Raw genomic sequence first — 19,029 nt, forward strand, 5'->3', positions numbered from 1 at the left:
TCCTTTCTTATAGTGTTGAATGTTGCTCACCAATAACAGCTGGTTACTCGATTGCATTAAATCTGCCGTTTTATGTCACTGAAGAGTATATTAAGCCTCTACAGGGTATGTCCAATCTATTTCTGTTTGTAGATGTTCCTCCAAGTGTGTTCACCCTTGAGATTGGCGCTCCTGTCTCTGTGTATTCATAATGTCGCAGAGAGAGAAAGCGGCCGCATGCGGAGGACGTGTATTTGTCATCTGGGTCGCGTCCTTCCTTCATTTGACTATTTTTCACCTCCAGAGACGACAGTTTTAACACATATGATTTTTCAAGCGGCCGTGACCTTGACGCAGAAACCGAGTCGCAGCGCAAGGCGGTGGCAAACAATGCCAGACTGATGGTGGCTCGGAGAGAAGGACGCGGTTAGTGAGAGAGGAGAGGCTTCTGGGTAGGAGAGATGAAGAGGCTGCCAACCCAGCATTGTGACCAGTCCATTACAGAGCAGCCACAGACAGTAGGAGGGGAGGAGGGGGAGAGATAGTTTGATAAGTGTTGCGTCTGCGTTGGCCTTGATGGCCGCTGGCGAGGTGGGGCTGATGCCAGCGAGCGGGGCTCCGTTTCAGCCTGGATTAGATTATTTGTCCCCCTGCTGCACTCAGGGAGGAGAGAGAGAGAGAGAGAGAAGGGGGGGGGGAGAAATCAATACTCGGGGAGCGTAGCATGACAGGGGCATCATTTCAGAATTGAAGTGGCTGTCAGGCTTTGTCATTTGGTGACTTTTGTTCGCCATTGTACTTTTAAGCCCTCATTTTTCTCTCCCTCCCTCTGCCTTTCACTCGGCCCATTGTCTGAATTCCCCCGGTGGCGTTTTATGTTGCAATTTGAAAACTCGGAGGGCAAGAGATCAAGTGCGAGGGAATCTCTTTGAAACCAATTGGTTGGACTGGTTCAGCATCTCCTTTTGTTTAGCGATGCCCCCCCCCACCACCAATATCCCATCTTCCTTTTCATCTCATCTCATCCCCGTGTCTCCCACTAGACGCTCTCCGTTCTGTGTCTGTTCCACAAGGAATTCCTTATTTGTAGCCGTGTATTTGCATTCTCTGATACACGACAAGGACAAGCCTGATGTCTCGCCCGTCCTCTGGACGGTCTCTCCAGTGCCGTTTGTAAATGAAACCCTCCGGGAGCGCTTGTCGGGGCGAACGTGAGAAATTGGAGATGTGCCGCGGAGCGATGGGCCGGCGTAGGCTAGAGTGAGACAGCGAGAGAGAGAGGGAGAGAGAGAGAGAGAGAGAGGGAGCAGTGCAGCTCTGTCGTGCCACCGATGTCAAGAGATTGCAAATCAAGCACTTTAATATCTCTCCTCAGCCTTTTGTTTCTGTCTACCCGTTCTCCGCTGGAACCCTGAGTCCCGGGGTTTTGTTGTCAGAGGTAGGCATAGAGAGGCACCACTGCCAGCCCTTGGCTCTGTCAGTCTAATTGATAAACACTGGGCTGATATGTTGTAATGAGCCTCCGTTCTCCGGGCTATTACACTGGTTAACCCTCTCAACTCACACAGGGAGAGGAGGAGGAGGAGGAGGGAGCTCAGGCATCTTCGGCTTGACAACAACAACAACAGCCTTTAGTTACGGTTGATGCTAGTCATGTTTCCATCCAATTTGTCAAGTGATTTTTTTTGTGTACTGTCCAAAAATACATTTTGGGTTGTGTGTGTTTATGTCAGTGGGGCTGAAGCAAATAAATGGGGAATTTGAATATAGAATATATTCATGCCAGAAGAATGTGAGTACTAGAAATGACGGGGAATGAAATTTTCTTAATTTATTTGACTATGTATTTACATGACTATTCCATAATTTCTTATCTGGAGAAAACAAAAAACATTTAGCCTGTATTAAGGAAATTCGGGCAAGATATGCTAGTTATATTATTTTTCTCATCCAAATATGAAATATCACAAAATTATTAAGGATTTTAAGGAAACATGGCTACTGATAATGATCAAACACTGTCCCTCCACTTTTGCTGAATGTGATTTCAGAATCAGCTTAGAAACAATATAATAAGTATAATGATCTCCATTATTGCATCATCCCAACCGTGAAGGTCCCTCCAGCGCTGTTTACTTCCCGTCTCAAGAATCAGCATGGCAACAACACAAGTGTGTATTATTAAATTGCTCTACTTTGTCTTGAAAATGACTTGAAAACCTGATACGAGCAATTAGATCCAGCTGACGTTAATATGTTGGCTCTACATCACACCATTCGACCGTTCTTCTTGTCTGTTGCATGTATGGTAATAATACGAGAGAGGAGGCGCTGATCTCTCGAAACAACAGTGACAATCGTCTTGAGTGTTTAAACGGGGGCTGACGTTATTCTTCTTATTACATCACTCTCTGTTTGCTTCCTGTTTGCTTCCTGTTGGTGGGATCATCATGGTAACAACATGACCGTGTGACACTGATAGCTGTTCAGTCCACTGTTAACGACAGCTAACTGAGGCTGCTGCGTGCCATATGCTCGGGCTATGAAACAAACCTGTGTAATTTACAGTTGACTCATAATGCTAAGATATGTTGTAACACCTCCTCGCCGTTGCCATCTTACATAACGCTGCGTGACATGCTCGCCATTATGCGTACCCCAAAGTCTTGTATCCCAGTCAGCGGACTGCCCGTAAACCACCTCTTACTCCACACACATCCCTAGTTATTTATTTGAGTCGTGGATGAATTGTGGGAGACACGGCTCGGTGTAATTGACTCGATTAATGCCAGCCATTATCATCCTGTCTCCAGCAGGCTGTCTCCTCTGGCGGGAGGCAGGCGCCCATGCCGCCCGACCCTGTCAGCCAGGCCACGTAATGGAAGGTGCTGCCCATGATTACAGTGTCGCAAGTCATAAAGGTCTCACTTGCCTGCTCGTTGTACCCCTGGTGGTGGTGGTAATGGTGGTGGAGGAGGTCTGAATAGAGAGCTAGGGTAGCAAGATGGAACGGATTCAGGTTCAAACTGAAGTTGTTCTGAATGTTATTCAGCGGGTTGAGTTTTAGGTGGTAAATGTGTTGTAGGCTATTAGAGCAGATTTGAAACTATGTTAAAACTCAATCAAATTGCACAACTAGATGCGGTGTGTCTGAACATATGATTTTACTTTTGTTCATGTCAAAATACACATAATCACTTCATGGCAACTCTCAGAGTGAGCTTCTAGTTGCCAATAGCAACAGGCTCTGTGTTTTTCTAGTTTTCTAGTTTTTTTTTATTATAATAAAATCTGCCTTCAGTTTATTTTTTTTCTCTGACATTTAAACATACGTACGTATGTTTTCACATGGGGCCCTACATTTAATAAGGGATTTATCTGTACATCATCACTGTGAGTTGGTAAATATCCTCCTAAATAATCTTCTGACAGTGGAGATAGTGAGCACACACGACCGGAGACAAGGTTTAAGCTGTATAATGTAAGATCTGTAGCTGTAGAATTTGAAGCCCCATAGAAGCAGTCCAAAATAAGTAAACCCAAGCAGTAATCTATGACTCGAGGTCCATGGAATGACCTCCCTAATTAGCAGTGACTTGTCTTTTCCACTTTGTAGCCAAACCTCACTCCAGGTATTAGCGGCACTAGTTTCGCGTACAGGCTTCTTGGGACTGTTATTTTAAGCGGTTGAGTCTGCGAACTTGGCCTTTTTCTTCCCCGTAGCCAATGTTGGCCTGAGCTATGAGAGCAGCCCATTACAGCATGGAGGGTTTTGGGGGGGTGTTTGGGCAGGCAGGACACACAGGTGGTGAAGTATTTGTTTATGGTTATGACTGTGAACCCAGAGCTGCTGATTAGGACTGCAGACTTGTACAGGCTGGCCTCAGATTGGAGCAGCAAGTGGAAATGGACTGACATGGGGTCTGCTGTTCAGTTTGTTTAGGGGGGCTTTGAAACGCTACAGAGCTGGTCGCTATGGAAAAACGTTTGTTCATGTAATAATGCCTGAAAACTCGGATTACCGCCAATATCTTGTTTTTATTATTTATAGGTTTATTTTCCTCAATGTGTGTGCGTGTGTGTGTGTGTGTGCGTGTGTTTGTGTGACACACAGTATATAATGGGGTGTCAAAATGTACTGTGCCACAAAAGTTTGATATTAAAACGTGATATTATATCAAGACAAAAGACTGTATCGCGATTTAGAATTTATACTGTATATTTATTTATTTGATACATTTCTGGCTGGTGAAAGTTACAGTAATGTACTGTATATGGTGTGTATGAAATTAAAGCTTACCATAAACAGTAAGCATAGTTTAGTTATCACTGGCTGTCTTCCACCCTACTCGAGGGCTTTTGAGGAGAAAATAATGCAATAATAATTAGCATTTCTGCATGATCAAATAGACATTTAAGATTACAAGGGACTCTCTGTTATCATGGAGAAGTGCTGTACAAATAATGTATTACATTTATTACTACTGCAAGTCAGATAAAAGCAAACACTGTAGTATCGTTATCATGAGCCCAATTTTGTGTATTGTATCTTGAAATGTGTGTATCGTGACACCCCTTACTGTATGTATGAAGTGTGCGTGTGTGTGTGTTTATATATATATATATATATATATATATATATATATATAATTTATTTTAATATCATTTTTACTATAGTGTATAATGTACAATGGAAGCATCCTTTCTTTGTATGTGTTAGCTAGTCACCCATCTTCTGTCGCTCATTCCTGCTCTCCTCTGCTTCCAGTGATGGACATTAATGAATGGACAACACACAACCGCACAGTCGGACACTGGAAAACACACAGCACACGCACACTTGCTTATACAGTGTCACTTGGTTTGAGGGGAACCACATGCACATACTGAAACATACTGGTTGGAGATTCACATGCACAAACTCAGAAAGATAACACTCTTTCTTCCGGTTTTAAAACATTTCTAAAATATTGGACTGCGGCAGAGCACCTCTCCCATAGCACCATTTTTATTCACTGGTTTCTCAGGTCACCCTGCTGGAAGGTCAAGGCCCTCTCTAATGCTCCACAAAGAGACATAGATTGATAATTAGAACCCAATAGCCTGCAGAATAGCCCCGCTAATGTGATTTATACCTATAGATTTTCTGTCAGATATGAAAAGTCATTGCTGAAATGGTTGAGGAGGGCCCATTATAAAGCACTTTACTGTTTTTTACTGGTAACTTTGGGACAGCAGGTCCGTGTCTCTGAAGTGATGGCTACTGTATGGTCATTTTTCCCAGCAGGTTGGCTTAAGGTTAATTTGATAAGGCCAGTATTATACCTCCGACGCGGCATTAAGAATTGAATTGTGAGTTTTCATTATTGATATTGTAACCTTTTATCTTGACAGGCTGCGCTTAAAACATGCAGAGGAAAACATAAATGGGCCATAAACAGCGTGATTATCATCTGCATAGCTCGCTGTACCATGCTAAAATAAATGGCTATATAGTTAGTTACACTGGCCTGCTCCTCCTTAAAAAGAAAACAAAAAAAGAATAACAAAATCCTCATTGTGGAAATAGAAAAACAAAGCAAGGTTTAACATTTTAGCTTTTATGGTTATTTTTGAATGTGTACCAATTTTTTTAGTATTTTCTTTTCCTTAAATGTATTTTATTTTTTTACCATCTCCAAGTTCAAAGGCCCTTTCTGATAACAAATTCCAACAGAGAAAAATGTCCTTCCTGTGCATTGTGGGTGTGGGTGTGATTTGGCTTGCTGGAGGGCATTAGTAAATACGTTGTCCAGTGTTATTAATCACTGTGACAACAGGACAAAAATGACCCTCTGCTTTTCATTTGCTTTCATTTTACTCTGGATAGAATGTCTCCACATAGAATTCAGTTGCGTGCGTGTGTGTGTGTGTGTGTGTGTGTGTGTGTGTGTGTGTGTGTGTGTGTGCGTGCATGTCTTTGGTGTTGGTGGGGGGCTGTGTGTTTGTGTATGCTTGTGTATGTTTGCTCTAAGCCTAATGCAATGTTTATTGAACAATTACAACCTTTATGTTTAGACTTTACGATAGCTTTGTTCCCATGTATACAATGTATAACCTAAATAAAGCTATTTTAAGTTTCCCTACTGTACTTTAAAAAGACCCAAAGTGCTTAAATTGGCATCATATATTTTTATTATTTATTTTGTACAGTCGTGTACTGTACTAGTAAGCAATTACAATAATAGTACATATTGACAAGGTGGGGTGGTATGTTGCCAAATAACGTATACATTTGGGGGTCCTTGACATGAAACGGTTTGAGAACCACTGGATTATAACAATGTGTTTGTGCTTATCTCTATCCAGTCCCACTGTGCCCAGTATGCTGCGGAGAAACGGGATGAAGAGAAGATGTGCGACCACCTGATCCGAGCCGCCAAGTACCGAGATCATGTGACCGCCACACAGCTCGTCCAGAAGATCATCAACATCCTCACAGACAAACACGGAGCCTGGGGAAACTCCTCTGCCAGGTATGACACACGCACGCACGCACGCACGCACGCACGCACGCACGCACACGCACACGCACACGCATACACACACAGTGGCTGGAGTCACAGAAAGCATTGTAGTGTGCAGAGTACTGACATGTAGCTTCAGTATGATATTAAGTCACAACATGACACTATGCATGGTCTGACAAGGACTTTTTGTTCAAGTAGGAGGTGAAAGACATTGTATAGTCTGTTGAAATGGGATTCTGGTTTTATACTAAAGTCCACACACACCCACACAGAGTTGAATGCTTTATAATATCTTTGAGTCTAATGTTCCTATTTACCTAATTGGGTACCTTCCCACCTCCGGTCAGGCAGTTTTTACCAGTCATGTAAAAATTAAGTGAAATATTATATAGAGCTGCCTTTAATCACAGAGAGGATGCACCTGTTTTCTAAAATGGCCCCAGCAATGGTTTTAATCTCATAATATCACAGCCTTGCTCCTTCCCCCCCCAACATAACACAACACAACCAATACTCCAGACTTTGATTGAATTAGCTCTCGCGCCGATGGAAATGTCAGCCGTGGGATGTGTGATCCATCGGCTCTGGCCAGAGATGAAAGCCATTTAAACAGCTCTGCGGCCATTAAGAGCGGAGGAAACCCTATCCCCCGTGTTTGTTTCATCAAACAGGCGGCGCAGTCCGATGGAGCTGCTCCCTAATGATGTGTGTTTGTGCAGGTACTGTGTAATGGCGAGCAGGCGAGCCGGGGCACACTCGCCTCTGTGCTTGTTAGGCTCAGCCCAACTCTCCAGAGGCTCGTCTGGGGGCTGGGGGGGCGGTAGTGGGGGGGTGTGGGTGGACAGGGGGGGGTTCTATCTCTCTCGCTCTCTCCCTTTTTTCACGTTTTTCCTTCCTCTTGTTCTTATATTCTCCGCCTCTTGCTTTGTTTTCCATGATTTCCATCTCTCACCATCCTCCGGTCTCTCTCTCTCCTTCCATCTTCCTTTTCTGTTAGTCCGCCATGTGTTATTCAGACGAGGCCCTGCTGTTTGCTATGGAGATTGTGCTCTGCACCCCCCCCCCCCTCCCACACATTACTGACCCCCTGTTCTTTTTTAGCGGCGCTAGCCGCTCTATACCTTTAGGTATAGAGCGGATATTAGCCCTCTATGCCTGGCTTTTGCGTCAACGTTCTGATTGGTCAGGTGCGCCAACGTTCTGATTGGTCAGGTGCGTCAACGTTCTGATTGGTCAGGTGCGTCAACGTTCTGATTGGTCAGGTGCGCCAAAGTTGTGATTGGTCACTATTCATGACATCACTATGATGTCATGAATATAGAATTCGATGTCTATATAAACGATGACAATGACTTCATCTTATTATTCATTTGGCTAAAGTCTCCGTCTAGGTAAGTTATTTAAAGTTAATATGACGAATAGAAAGAGAAAGATACAAGAACAGATGAAGGGTGAATGTATAGAAAGTCTGAGTTCGGGACCCAGTCATCCGTTATGACAGAATGGTTTGATAGAGACGATCGAGAATCCAAGAGTCCGTTAAGGTTCTGATTGGTCAGGCCCGTCAAGGTTCTGATTGGTCAGGCCCGTCAAGGTTGTGATTTGTCAGGCAAGGGGACTATTCATGACATCACTATGATGTCAAGGTTTATTTTTTATTTCCTCATGTTTTTTTTTGTATATATTTTTATTTGGCTAAAGTCTCCTTCTATAAGTTATTTAAAGTTAGATCCTCAATTTAACTTTATCTGTCGTCGACGCTCTGATTGGTCAGACCCGTCAACAAAGTGATTGGTCAAGCTTCACATGACACATGGCTATAAACACATTATAAACACATATCGATGACATAATGTATTCAAAGGCGCCGCTACCTTCACACAGGGTGTGATTTTTTAATGCTGTCTCAGTATTGATGGAGGTTCTAATGGCTGTTGATGTGTGCGCAGAGCGGCTGGCACAGGTCCTGGGAGCGCTGAGCTCTTTTAATAAATCACCATCAGTCCCGTGCCATTACATCGATATTTTTGGTCAATTACCGCGAAGGTCAGGTGCCGTTTGCTGCCATTGTTGCACTGCAGGCGCCCATAGTATGGCACAGGGTGCAGTACACAGGCCCAAACATCTATAGTGTCTGGAACAAAAATACGACAATATTGTATGAATAGTGAAAACTCTGTAGCTATGATTCCTTGTTCCTCCTATGTTCCTTGACATCATCAAACATGGACTTGGACATGGACCGACCCCCCCCCCACACACACACACGCACACGCACACACACACACACAAACGCTACACAGGTTTGCGTGTTATGCTATATCCCTGTAAATCAGAAGGGTAAGCGATAGAAGGGACACACTCACTCAGACGTGTACTGTATTTTTGTGTGTGCACTTGCACAGACAGAACACACGCACATGCGCGTGCACACACACACACACACACACACACACACACACACACACACACACACGCGACACACATACACATGCACACCTTTCCCTCTCAGCTGTGAAAATGTAATCCAGGAGCTCAAAGACAACATGCAGCCATGATTACGACCTTTTGTTCCCGAGGTGTAGAATGGAAGGCGGGCTGCTCAACCTACCATAAAGGCGTATTCCCCAAAGTTTCCATTCAATAAAGGCTCCGAAAATGAAAATATTATTTTCTCACCGGCTGATGGGAATTGTTGTTTCCTCACGGCAGGCATCTAATATCTTGTGACACAGCGTGACCCGCCTGAATGCAATTTGTGTCTTAATATCCAGCTTACAGCAGCCCTGGCCCCACTAGGACAGAGGTGTTAGCTCAGTCTCTCTTCCATTTCCTCCACTTGCTACTCTCTCTCTCTCTCTCTCTCTCTCTCTCTCTCTCTCTCTCTCTCTCTCTCTCTCTCTCTCTCCTGCTTTTTCTGTTTTTCTCCCGCTCTTTCTCTCTCTCCTAACACTTTCTCTCATCTGTCTCCTCTCTCTCAGTTCTCTCTCTCCCCATCTCGGACACACTTGTCTCTCACTCCTCTCATCTCTTTCACTCTTCATTTTTTGTTTCTCTCTCTCTCTCTCTCTCTCTCTCTCTCTCTCTCTCCTCTCAAGTCAAATCCTTTTTTTCCTTCTCTCTACCTAAACAGTAGAGAGTGGGAGTAGACAGACTGAGGAGGGACAGATGTATAGATAGGCAGGCATAGGGACGTACAGATAGTTGAGGCAAATTTCATGCTTGTCAAACGTCTGTGTTGCTCGGCGAAGATAACTGTTTTTCAATGGAAAAACATGTTGCAAATCAGTTGTTTTTCTTGCGGGATACGGTCGTATACTCCTAGTTGCCTGTTTTAGAAGAGAATGCACTTAAGACTTCTGATGATTAGTAGTTTTCTTGCCTACCTATGTTGAATGCACTTATTGTAAGTCGCTTTGGATAAAAGCGTCTGCTAAATGACTGTAATGTAAAATGTAATGTCGTAGAATGACCTATAAATCTGGCTACAGACAGACAGACAGACAGACAGACAGACAGACAGACAGAGGAACAGGCAGACAGACAAAGGAACAGACAGAGAGACAGGACTCTTACCTGTCCTCATCCATATCCAGATCTGTGTCTCAGTCCCTTGGAGACTCAGGTGTACAACGTGCCAGCCAGCTGTCTGCGTCTGAAAGAAGAAACGACCGAGCCAGATTAAATGAATAGCCAGCAAAGATGCCCACAAATGGAACAACTGGCACATGTCATTTTTTCCCCCTCCCATGTCTACCCCCATCTCCAAGCACCCCCCCCCCCCCCCCCTCCAATTTTTTCTGCTCTGTGAGTGTGGGTCCACTGAGTATCCACACTGCTGTTTATTTGGGTCAGGAGACAAATCATCTTTCATGTACCTGACACCCAGGAAGAGTAGATGGACCGAGAGAGAGGAGGAGAGATGGGGCAGATGATGGAGAATGCCAACTCTCACTCTCCCGGGACACTGTTCTCCTTTCTCTTTATATATATATCGCTCTCTTTCTTTCTTTCTTTCTTCCTTGCTTTCTTTCTTGCTTTCTCTCTTTCTTGCTTTCTCGCTTTCTCTTGCTCTCTGTCTTTCTTTCTTTCTCTCTCACTCTCTCCCTCCCTTTTCTGTTACTCTCCCTCATACCATACCGTTATCCATCAATTGCATTCTAATAGGCTGACTAATGTACCATGGCAATTCACTCTGGATCCAAGGGGGGGGGGGGGGTGTCTGCAACCGAGGGCAGAAGGTGTGATTTAGAAACGGTGTCTATTTGAGACGGGTGGAGCCTGAGTTATACTCAGTTGCTTACCAAAAGTAACCGATATACAAGCTCACAATGCGTCGCAGCGTGACGCTGTGTGAGATGTAGATCTGCTATTTTTGGTGCACGCCACAGGCAATACTATATGCAACTAAGTATAAATCAGGCTTATGGCTGTAGCCTGGTGCGTCTTATGTCTTTCCTCAAACGTCTTGCCTGGTACGCTAAAGCCACGGCTTCTTCAGCTTCACATTTTCAAGATAAAAGCTTGTGTCCGGTCCGCTTTTCAGAAGTCTCTCACTATCATTAATAAAACATACGGTACGGTACATTGAACGTTTTGGGGAATACTTATGAATAATTAAGGAGCCATGTGTCTGTGTGTTTGGAGTCATCCAATCATGTTCCTTTTCATTTTGCTGTGCAAAAACATTGGCATTTTATGTCTCTGTGGACCATGTTGACTCATTGTCATGTGCAATTTTGAATTCGAGTATTACTGATTTTCACCCTATTGGTATGCAACTCAGATTGGCGTTGAGTCAACAGCACGGGCATCACACTGCTTAATCCGGGCACCTGCTTGGCTTACGCCTCGCTCGGGCACGCCTCATGGGACTCAAACCAGCTTCAGTCAGCCCACCTGCCTTGTTCTGAACGCGATTGGATGACTCTGAATATGAGGACACTTGGCTCATTAACTTCCCATGCCCTCCTAGGAAACATCCCTCGACTCAGTGAAATAAAACAAATTCATATTCGCTGTTTGCGTTGGCTATTTTTGTCTGGGTGTATTTACCTTTTTGGTCTGTTTTTGGCTGTTTTAATCTGATATTTATCCTCCTGTTGTTGATGATGAATGACGATCATGGTGAGTGATGATGATTATCAAGATTTTAGTGTGATCTGAGTTTATCTTTAGTAGGCTTGGCTCCTCTATTATTCTTTCTTTTCCAACTTTTTTATTTTATTTTCAACTCTAGTACAATTACATACTACAAGTACAAGTACACACGTATATTCAAGTGATTGAGCAGCATCATTACAACCATATAATTAAGTAAGCATTTATTCGGTTGTATTCGCTCTAAAATCATTCATCTATCATAGGATTCATCTATCAGTATAGACCAGATCCGCATGTTTGAATGTTTGTAAACAAACGTGTATTTCTGGGTAGTCTATGGAGGTTTTCACAATACAGAATAACATTTGCTATGTTTTGTCAACTTGTGGATATTTATAACAAAATAATATATTTCAATAACATAATAACATAGTCAATAACAATATAGTCTGTTCTTCCAGAAATAAGTTTAATGAATAATACTGCTCCAATGTGACGTTGCCGGCGTTATCTAGTCGGAAATACATTTTTGGTTGTGGTGATGTCATGATGATTCGGTCTATAGGAGACCAGCCGCTTACACACTCCATAAGAGTACCTCTTAACACACAAGTCTCTATAATGGCAAAATGGCAAAGATCTTTTTAATATTGAGGGGCATGCAGCCTAATTCTCACTACAACATGGTTTGGACGAAGGGGTATTTCTCTGTCTCTGAGGCCTAGTACACTCTAAACCTCCTCTGTTAACCACCTCCTACTGCCTCGTGCCACTCCTACCACCTTCCCAGCACCCCATCTTCACCACCTCGTGCACCTCTCACCTCCTCCTTCGATTCTCGTATTTATACCCACCACCTCCACACACACCTCCTGGTCTGACCTCCTCCCTCCCTCCCTCCTCCCTCTCTCTGCTATAAGCAGCTCATTTTCAGCTGCAGCCTCCGCTGTGTTCTAATGGACGCCCCGAGGCTGGAGGCTCCCTCAGCCGAGGGGACATCCATCTTTGTGTGTGTCATGCTCTCGAGCCCCGGCAAAAAATCTTTGTGATGCGCACTCCAATTTTTCTTCAGTAAATCAAATCTTCCCCCCGTGCCTTCAGAAAGATGAATGCTCCAGAGGTTGCAGTGTTATAGAGAAAATCAATGCTGGCAAAATTGAAACAGTATGCCTCCGCATCGATCGGCCACAGCCCGATCGAAAGCCAACAGCTTTGTAACTGTTTCGGCCGGACAGTCAGCTGACCTGTAATGGACAAACTATCGATATTAGCGTTACTGCTATTTTATCTTGTATGTCTTTTTTTGGGGCGTTGCTGCTGAGGAAAAAGGGGGATCCTGAATTGGAGGTGGAGATTCATATTAAGCCGGAAAAGGGATTTCCCCATTTCTTCTGTAATGTCCTACACACTGAAAAAATAACTTTACCAGACCTGCTGCCAACATTATATTGGACAACGTAAAATGGTCATTTATCATTGCAAAGTCGCTCACCTCACTGTGTCTAAAAGAAATCCACCATTGGAATTCACCACCAAGAATTCTGTGTGTCTGATACCTCCTTCATTTTTCCTATTTCATGTTTTAAGGCAGAATGTTTTCTTAAGCCCCTTGATTTTTTATCTTTTTGTATTTTTTCTTCTGTATCTCACCTGCACATATTGACAATTTCTGTCATCCATGTTTCTTTGCAACAGTAATGTATCTGTTTTATGTGATTAGTAAAAGTGTGAATTCACGATTATGTTTTGTTATGGGTAAAAATGGCTAAAGCTAAATCTTTCTAAAGCTTCCCTGTTTGTATGCTGGACCACTGCTCATGGCGCTATAGCTATATCGTGCCTCATTAGTTTTGGCTACGAATATTAGACCGTGTCGGCACATAATCTGTTCAATGGATTAATTAACTGATTGTAATGACATGGCATAGAGGTGTGCTAGTGACAGTAGAATGACAATAGAATGATTTTAAGTGCCCTGTAAATATTTGTTTTAATCTTTATTCAACCAAGGTAGTTTAATTAACACTAGTTTTCACACTTACATAGTTGAGTACACACCTGAAAGCTTGTAGATCTGCTATTTTTGGTGAAGAGAGAGGGGGAAAAAGCTGGGGCCTAGTACAGAACCCTGGGGGACTCCAGCCAAGTAAGTATAGGGTCAAAGGGTTTAGTACCTTGCTCAAAAGCACCTTGATGACAGTTGTTAGAGGAGAGACATTCATCCACATTCTACCAGCTGGTATGTTGGGCCATACTGTACTGTACGTACTGTAGCTGTAACTCAGTGTGAACCATCTCTACTTGCGTGCATTCGCCCCTCACTTAAATCACAATTATGATCACAGCAGCACTAATACTGTGCCTAATACCTAATGCATGTGCTAAAGCCAAGGTCTGCAAAGTGTCTGTGGGTTTCTTTATGTACATTCTGTGGACAATGTTGTACATTACAGCTGTGCTGGTACCGTGCAAGCAGGGCTGAGAGAGAGGAAACTGGAACTCTGCTGTGTCAATGGAGATCCTAACCATAGGAAACAAGAGCATGACTGTTTAGAATACCTGTGCCTGTCGGAAACTCACTGCACGAGAGAGACAGGAAGACTGAGAGACAGAGGTACAGAGATGGAGAGGAAAATGGGAGGAACAGGAGAGAGAGAGAGAAACGGAGAGATAGAGATGGAGAGCTGAAGTGATTGAGAATCCAACAGAAAGAAAAGAAGGGCAGATTTTTCCAGCCACATTCTCTCCTCTTATGCTGTACTACAAAGCCATGGTGCCGTGACTGTTTGGTGTGTTTTTAAAGGTCAACTGTCATGAGTAGGGTTTATTTTTCACATCACCAGAAACAACAACAACAACACTATCCTCCTCTACCGACAATACTTTTGGCAATGCAAGAGATATAATTTGAAGACAAATTTATACCTCTGAATGTCGCTAAACGGCACACTGCATTTTTGCAACAACTACGGAATACACTTTTCTGTGTTTTCACTGCTCTGTTGTTACTGAAGCTCACAGATGAGTAATTGTGCATAACTGTGTGTACAAGGTTTCAGAGCGCATCTCAAGTGCTTGTTTGTGGGATGTAAAACTGTGCAGGCTTATCTGACCATCGGATCACCCTTTTGTTGCATTTGGGATAAACACTGATCCCCAGCACTTCTTAACTGTGTTTTTGTACTTTGGATATTGCATTGGAAAACTGTTTATTTCTACACACTGATGAGATTGATAGATCTAATTAGCCCCATTATAAAATTGGATTGTGAGGGGATGGGAAATTTGAGTGGTTGTTTCTGCAAAGCTTATAGTGATTCACATTATGGGACATTCTGTTTGTCACAGGAGAGTTTTGAGTTGATAGTTTGTTGACATTCTAATGGAGATTAACTATTAGATTAGATTGTGTTTATATACTCAAACAAACAAACAAAAAAAAAGAAAAGGAGGCTGGCATGCTCAGGTCGAGGTGAATCTTGAGCAATCTTTGAAAACGGTCCCCCTCCCCCCCAGGGTTATAATTTTGTCATGGACTGTACATAACTATACATTCCTCCTAACTAGTAATGATTTTTTTGTGCTTGCTTATAAATACTTGTGTCCCTGAGCGCAAACAGGAACACTGAGCTGCAGCAGCTGTGGACTGAGACCCACGGCTTCCGTCTCATGCAAGCGGGAACAGAGGACTACGTCCTTCAGACCAGATCTTAATCGGACTACTTCAAAACCAATTAAGCCAGAGGGGCTTGAGCTGTGGTCATTCATCTGCTCGGATACAGTCGTAAACATTGTAGCATAAACAGACGCTCCAGAGAAAGACAAGTCATCGATTATGCTCGTCTTCCAAAGCAAGGTTCTCGGCCGTATCACACAGAGGGATCTCACACAGCTCCGACCCAGAAGTCCTCAAACCGGTTTGAAGACAAAAAAAGGGGGAAAATATGAAAACGTCCTGACTCATTAATCACTCGTGGTGACATGCGTCGGGGACAGAAAAGTTGTGACACGCCGAGAGAAGAAGAAAAAGGATGTTGGGTCTAAATCTCTGGGGAGCGTGTGGCGGCTTGACGGACGAGCATTCCACACGTTATATAAAATGATGTGTGTCTGCGAGGGGGGGGGGCCCTACCGTGCAAGGGCCCTACCGGCTCATGGATATGAATTAGAATATGGCCTTAATGATAACATTTACCTCTACTGTATATACAGTACAGTGGCCGGGGTTGTAAGGAATAGTAACAACGTGTCACGGCAGAACATATTAACGGCTGATGGTGTCCATATGTTAGCATAGCGTGTCTAACGGTTACACTGTAGACTGCACTTCCCTTAGCCCATTGGCCTAAGGCAGGGGTCTTCAACAGGGGGTCCGGGACCCCTAGGGGGTCCTCAGAGTTACTCTAGGGGATCTGCGAAATCTTTGTGACAGGATTTGTTTTTTTACCACTTGAACCTTAGCATCTCTATTCCGAAGGAGCATTAGCTGAAAATAGCAAATCTAGGCGGTGTGTACTTGTAGATCGGCTATTTACGGCAAAGAGGTTTGGTGTAGGGGGGAAAAGGTGCGAATCAAGTACTAAGTATTGAAGGATTAAGTGGTTAAATGTCTGAAATGAACAAAAAACATTAATTTACACAACACTCATGATAGTCAATTAAGTTATCTATGAAAAAGTTTAATCTGCAGCACAATTGTATGCAACTAGAGTTTCGGGGGGCTACGCCCCCCTCAACCCCAGCCGCGCACGGGGCCCAGCAGAAATCAGCGGGGCCCAGCCGAAATCGCCGGAGTAAAACTGTCCAAAAGAAAAAAAAATAAAAAAAATTTGGGGAAAAATATTATTTAATATTTATTTTTTACTTGGTGGTCCGCGGACCCCCTGGTGGTCCGCCGACCCCCTGTGAGTGTTGGGACCCCCGGGGACCCCCCTGGAACATGGCGGCCCCCTTCGGCGGTTGTGTGTATCGCGACGCATTGAGAGCTTGTGGATCGGCTATGTTCAATCGATTGCAACCTTTATTGTGAAGGAACGACCGGAAGTGCTAAGCTATTCAATTCCGTGTGACATAACACTCTGAATCCGTCGGGCGGCCCGGCGATCTTGGTGAGCATGCGCAGTGCTGATGCAACTTACATACAGACAGACAAACATTCTGGCGCATGACTGCGCATGACTGTAGATTCCAATTGTAAGGTAGATACAGTGGGGGGGTCCCTGCTTCATCTCTCTCTCAGCTAGGGGGTCCTTGGGCTGAAAAACATTGAAGACCCCTGGCCTAAGGGAAAAGGACAGAGACATTTTGTTTTTGTTCAGGTGGATTTTGTGATATGCATCACAATCTTCAGATTATATTCCATTGTTTATCTTCTATTCTGTCTAATCTATTCCATTCTATTCTGTTACAATTTGTTCTATTCTGTTCAATTATATTATATTTGTTCTATGATATTTGGTTCTTGTGGTGTTACTGTACTGTTATCTCTTATTGACTCATCTAGTCTGCTCCATTGTCTTCTGTTGTATTTAGCATGTGCTAGTGTACATCCACGTAGAGTGTCTCTACAGTGATAAGTGACTATAATTTGTCTCCTAACAGGGAGATGAGAGCTGACAAAGAGTGTTGAGTGAAACCCACTTATCTGCCCCTCTTGGAACCTCTTCTTTGTCTTTGCACACAGTTCCTCCTGTTACCCTCTTATTCTCTCCTCTCCTTCCCTCTCCTTTCCTCGTCTCTCCTCTCCTCTCCTCTCCTGCTCATCCATGTAATGGAATCCTTGTTATATTGTGTGAGAGGAGGCCTCCTCCATCCCCGCTCCACAAAGACCAATTACCCCATCCTGCCTCACTGCTCCCAGCTCCCTGCTCCCCGCTCCGCTGTGTAGCAACTCTCAGATTTATGAGTTTCATATACCCTTAAGAAAGTATATGGCCTTGGTGGTGCAAGGTCACGATAAAAAGGTGCTGATCAATATCTGAATGAAAAGCCATTTGGGAAGTTTAAGGGCTTCTCTCTCCCTCTCTCTCCCTCTCTCTGGATGTAATATCTGCACGGTATCGATTGTGAGGGGCCAGTAGTTAGTCAAAGGCTATCTCCTTTGACTAACCCCTTTGCGGTGTGTCAGCCCCCACCACTGCCACCGCCACCTCCACCTCTTCCCCTTGATAGATTGGTATGCTTCCAGCCACTGTAATTACACCGTGGGACCAGCCGGTCATTTATTTTGCCACTTTCACCATTTGCCAAAAAATCGCCTTTATCTGTGGAATCCAGCACTTTTCTTGTGCAGTGAAAGCAGAAAAAGGGGCGCACATAAAATATCGGTGTCTCCCGTGAAGGGGGGGGGGGGGGGAGTAGAGAGGATCATCCTTTACTTGGTGGACCTTCAGCTTTTATACTCGCGGTAGTAGATCCTCTTGGTACCCTCTTCTCTCTGGCGCAGGTTGAAGTTCAGTTTCACTCTTAAAGAGCAAGGGATTTTTGGTGCTGAAGCGTTATGATCTGTGAAAAATACTTAAAATTATATATATATATATATATATATATATATATATATATATATATATATATATATATATATACACACACACAGAGCAAATACAATCTGGGTATGTATGTTATCGATATGTACTGTATATACAGTATACATATATGTATAGTATGTGTGTGTATAAAGAAATATATATATATATATATATATGTATATATGTGTGGGTGTGTCAGAAAAGTAACAGGACCGTGGCAGCCACGCTCATGACTCGATGCTAATTGAGTAACCTGCTTATGTCACTGTGTTGCGCAACATCTCACCACTATTCTGTTATAATATTGTTCACTTCTCTCGCTCAGGCAGGGCGAGGCTTGGTAGAATCGAGTTACCATTATGATATGCATCGCATCGTGCTCCGTAGGTCTTTTAATGCCATGTTCTGAGAGGACATCGTTGCCCTCATTGGCTGGTCCTTTAGCAAGGTCAGCCAATGAGGAAAAAGTGACGAGAAAGTGATGAGAAATCTACGTCTAAACATAGACCAGCCACTCTTCGAGCAAGCTGGTAAAAAAAACACAACTGATTGGCCAGCTGCTGTGTCTTACCTAGAGTTAACCAAAGTTCCACCTTGTGCTGATCTGCCATTGCAAGCTATAAGTAACTTACTATGTCAAACAAGGACAAACCTTGGAAGCCAAACATAGTTTCTGCAGATGGTTTGGTTGAATTAAGTAATTCTGAAAACAGCTACTGTACATTTGACAGTTCAGAGAATGGCTCCAGGCATCCAGAGGCGAGGCGCGCCGTTCCTCATTGACAGTAATGTTAATCTATCAACTTAAAATCTTGATTGAATGCTATTTTGTCATTGTCTTTCTGAACAACTAAGGCTATGGGTATGTGATAAACAAATGATCTACTGGCATGCGTCATTGCCCTCGTATC

General features: G+C 43.6%; 1 protein-coding gene across 6 annotated transcripts in view; it reads left to right on the forward strand.

The window, feature by feature from the left end:
• lrba (LPS-responsive vesicle trafficking, beach and anchor containing) overlaps positions 1 to 19,029 on the forward strand; it is a 294,320-nt gene that overhangs the window by 138,656 nt on the left and 136,635 nt on the right. For all 6 annotated transcript variants that reach the window (XM_084068296.1, XM_084068297.1, XM_084068299.1 and 3 more), the window contains exon 36: positions 6,328 to 6,494. In XM_084068296.1, the coding sequence (XP_083924422.1) occupies positions 6,328 to 6,494 (167 nt within the window). The remainder of the gene's footprint in view (positions 1 to 6,327; positions 6,495 to 19,029) is intronic.

The sequence above is a fragment of the Gymnoscopelus microlampas genome (genome assembly GCF_963454915.1).
Source record: "Gymnoscopelus microlampas genome assembly, chromosome: 2".
NCBI lineage: Eukaryota > Metazoa > Chordata > Actinopteri > Myctophiformes > Myctophidae > Gymnoscopelus > Gymnoscopelus microlampas.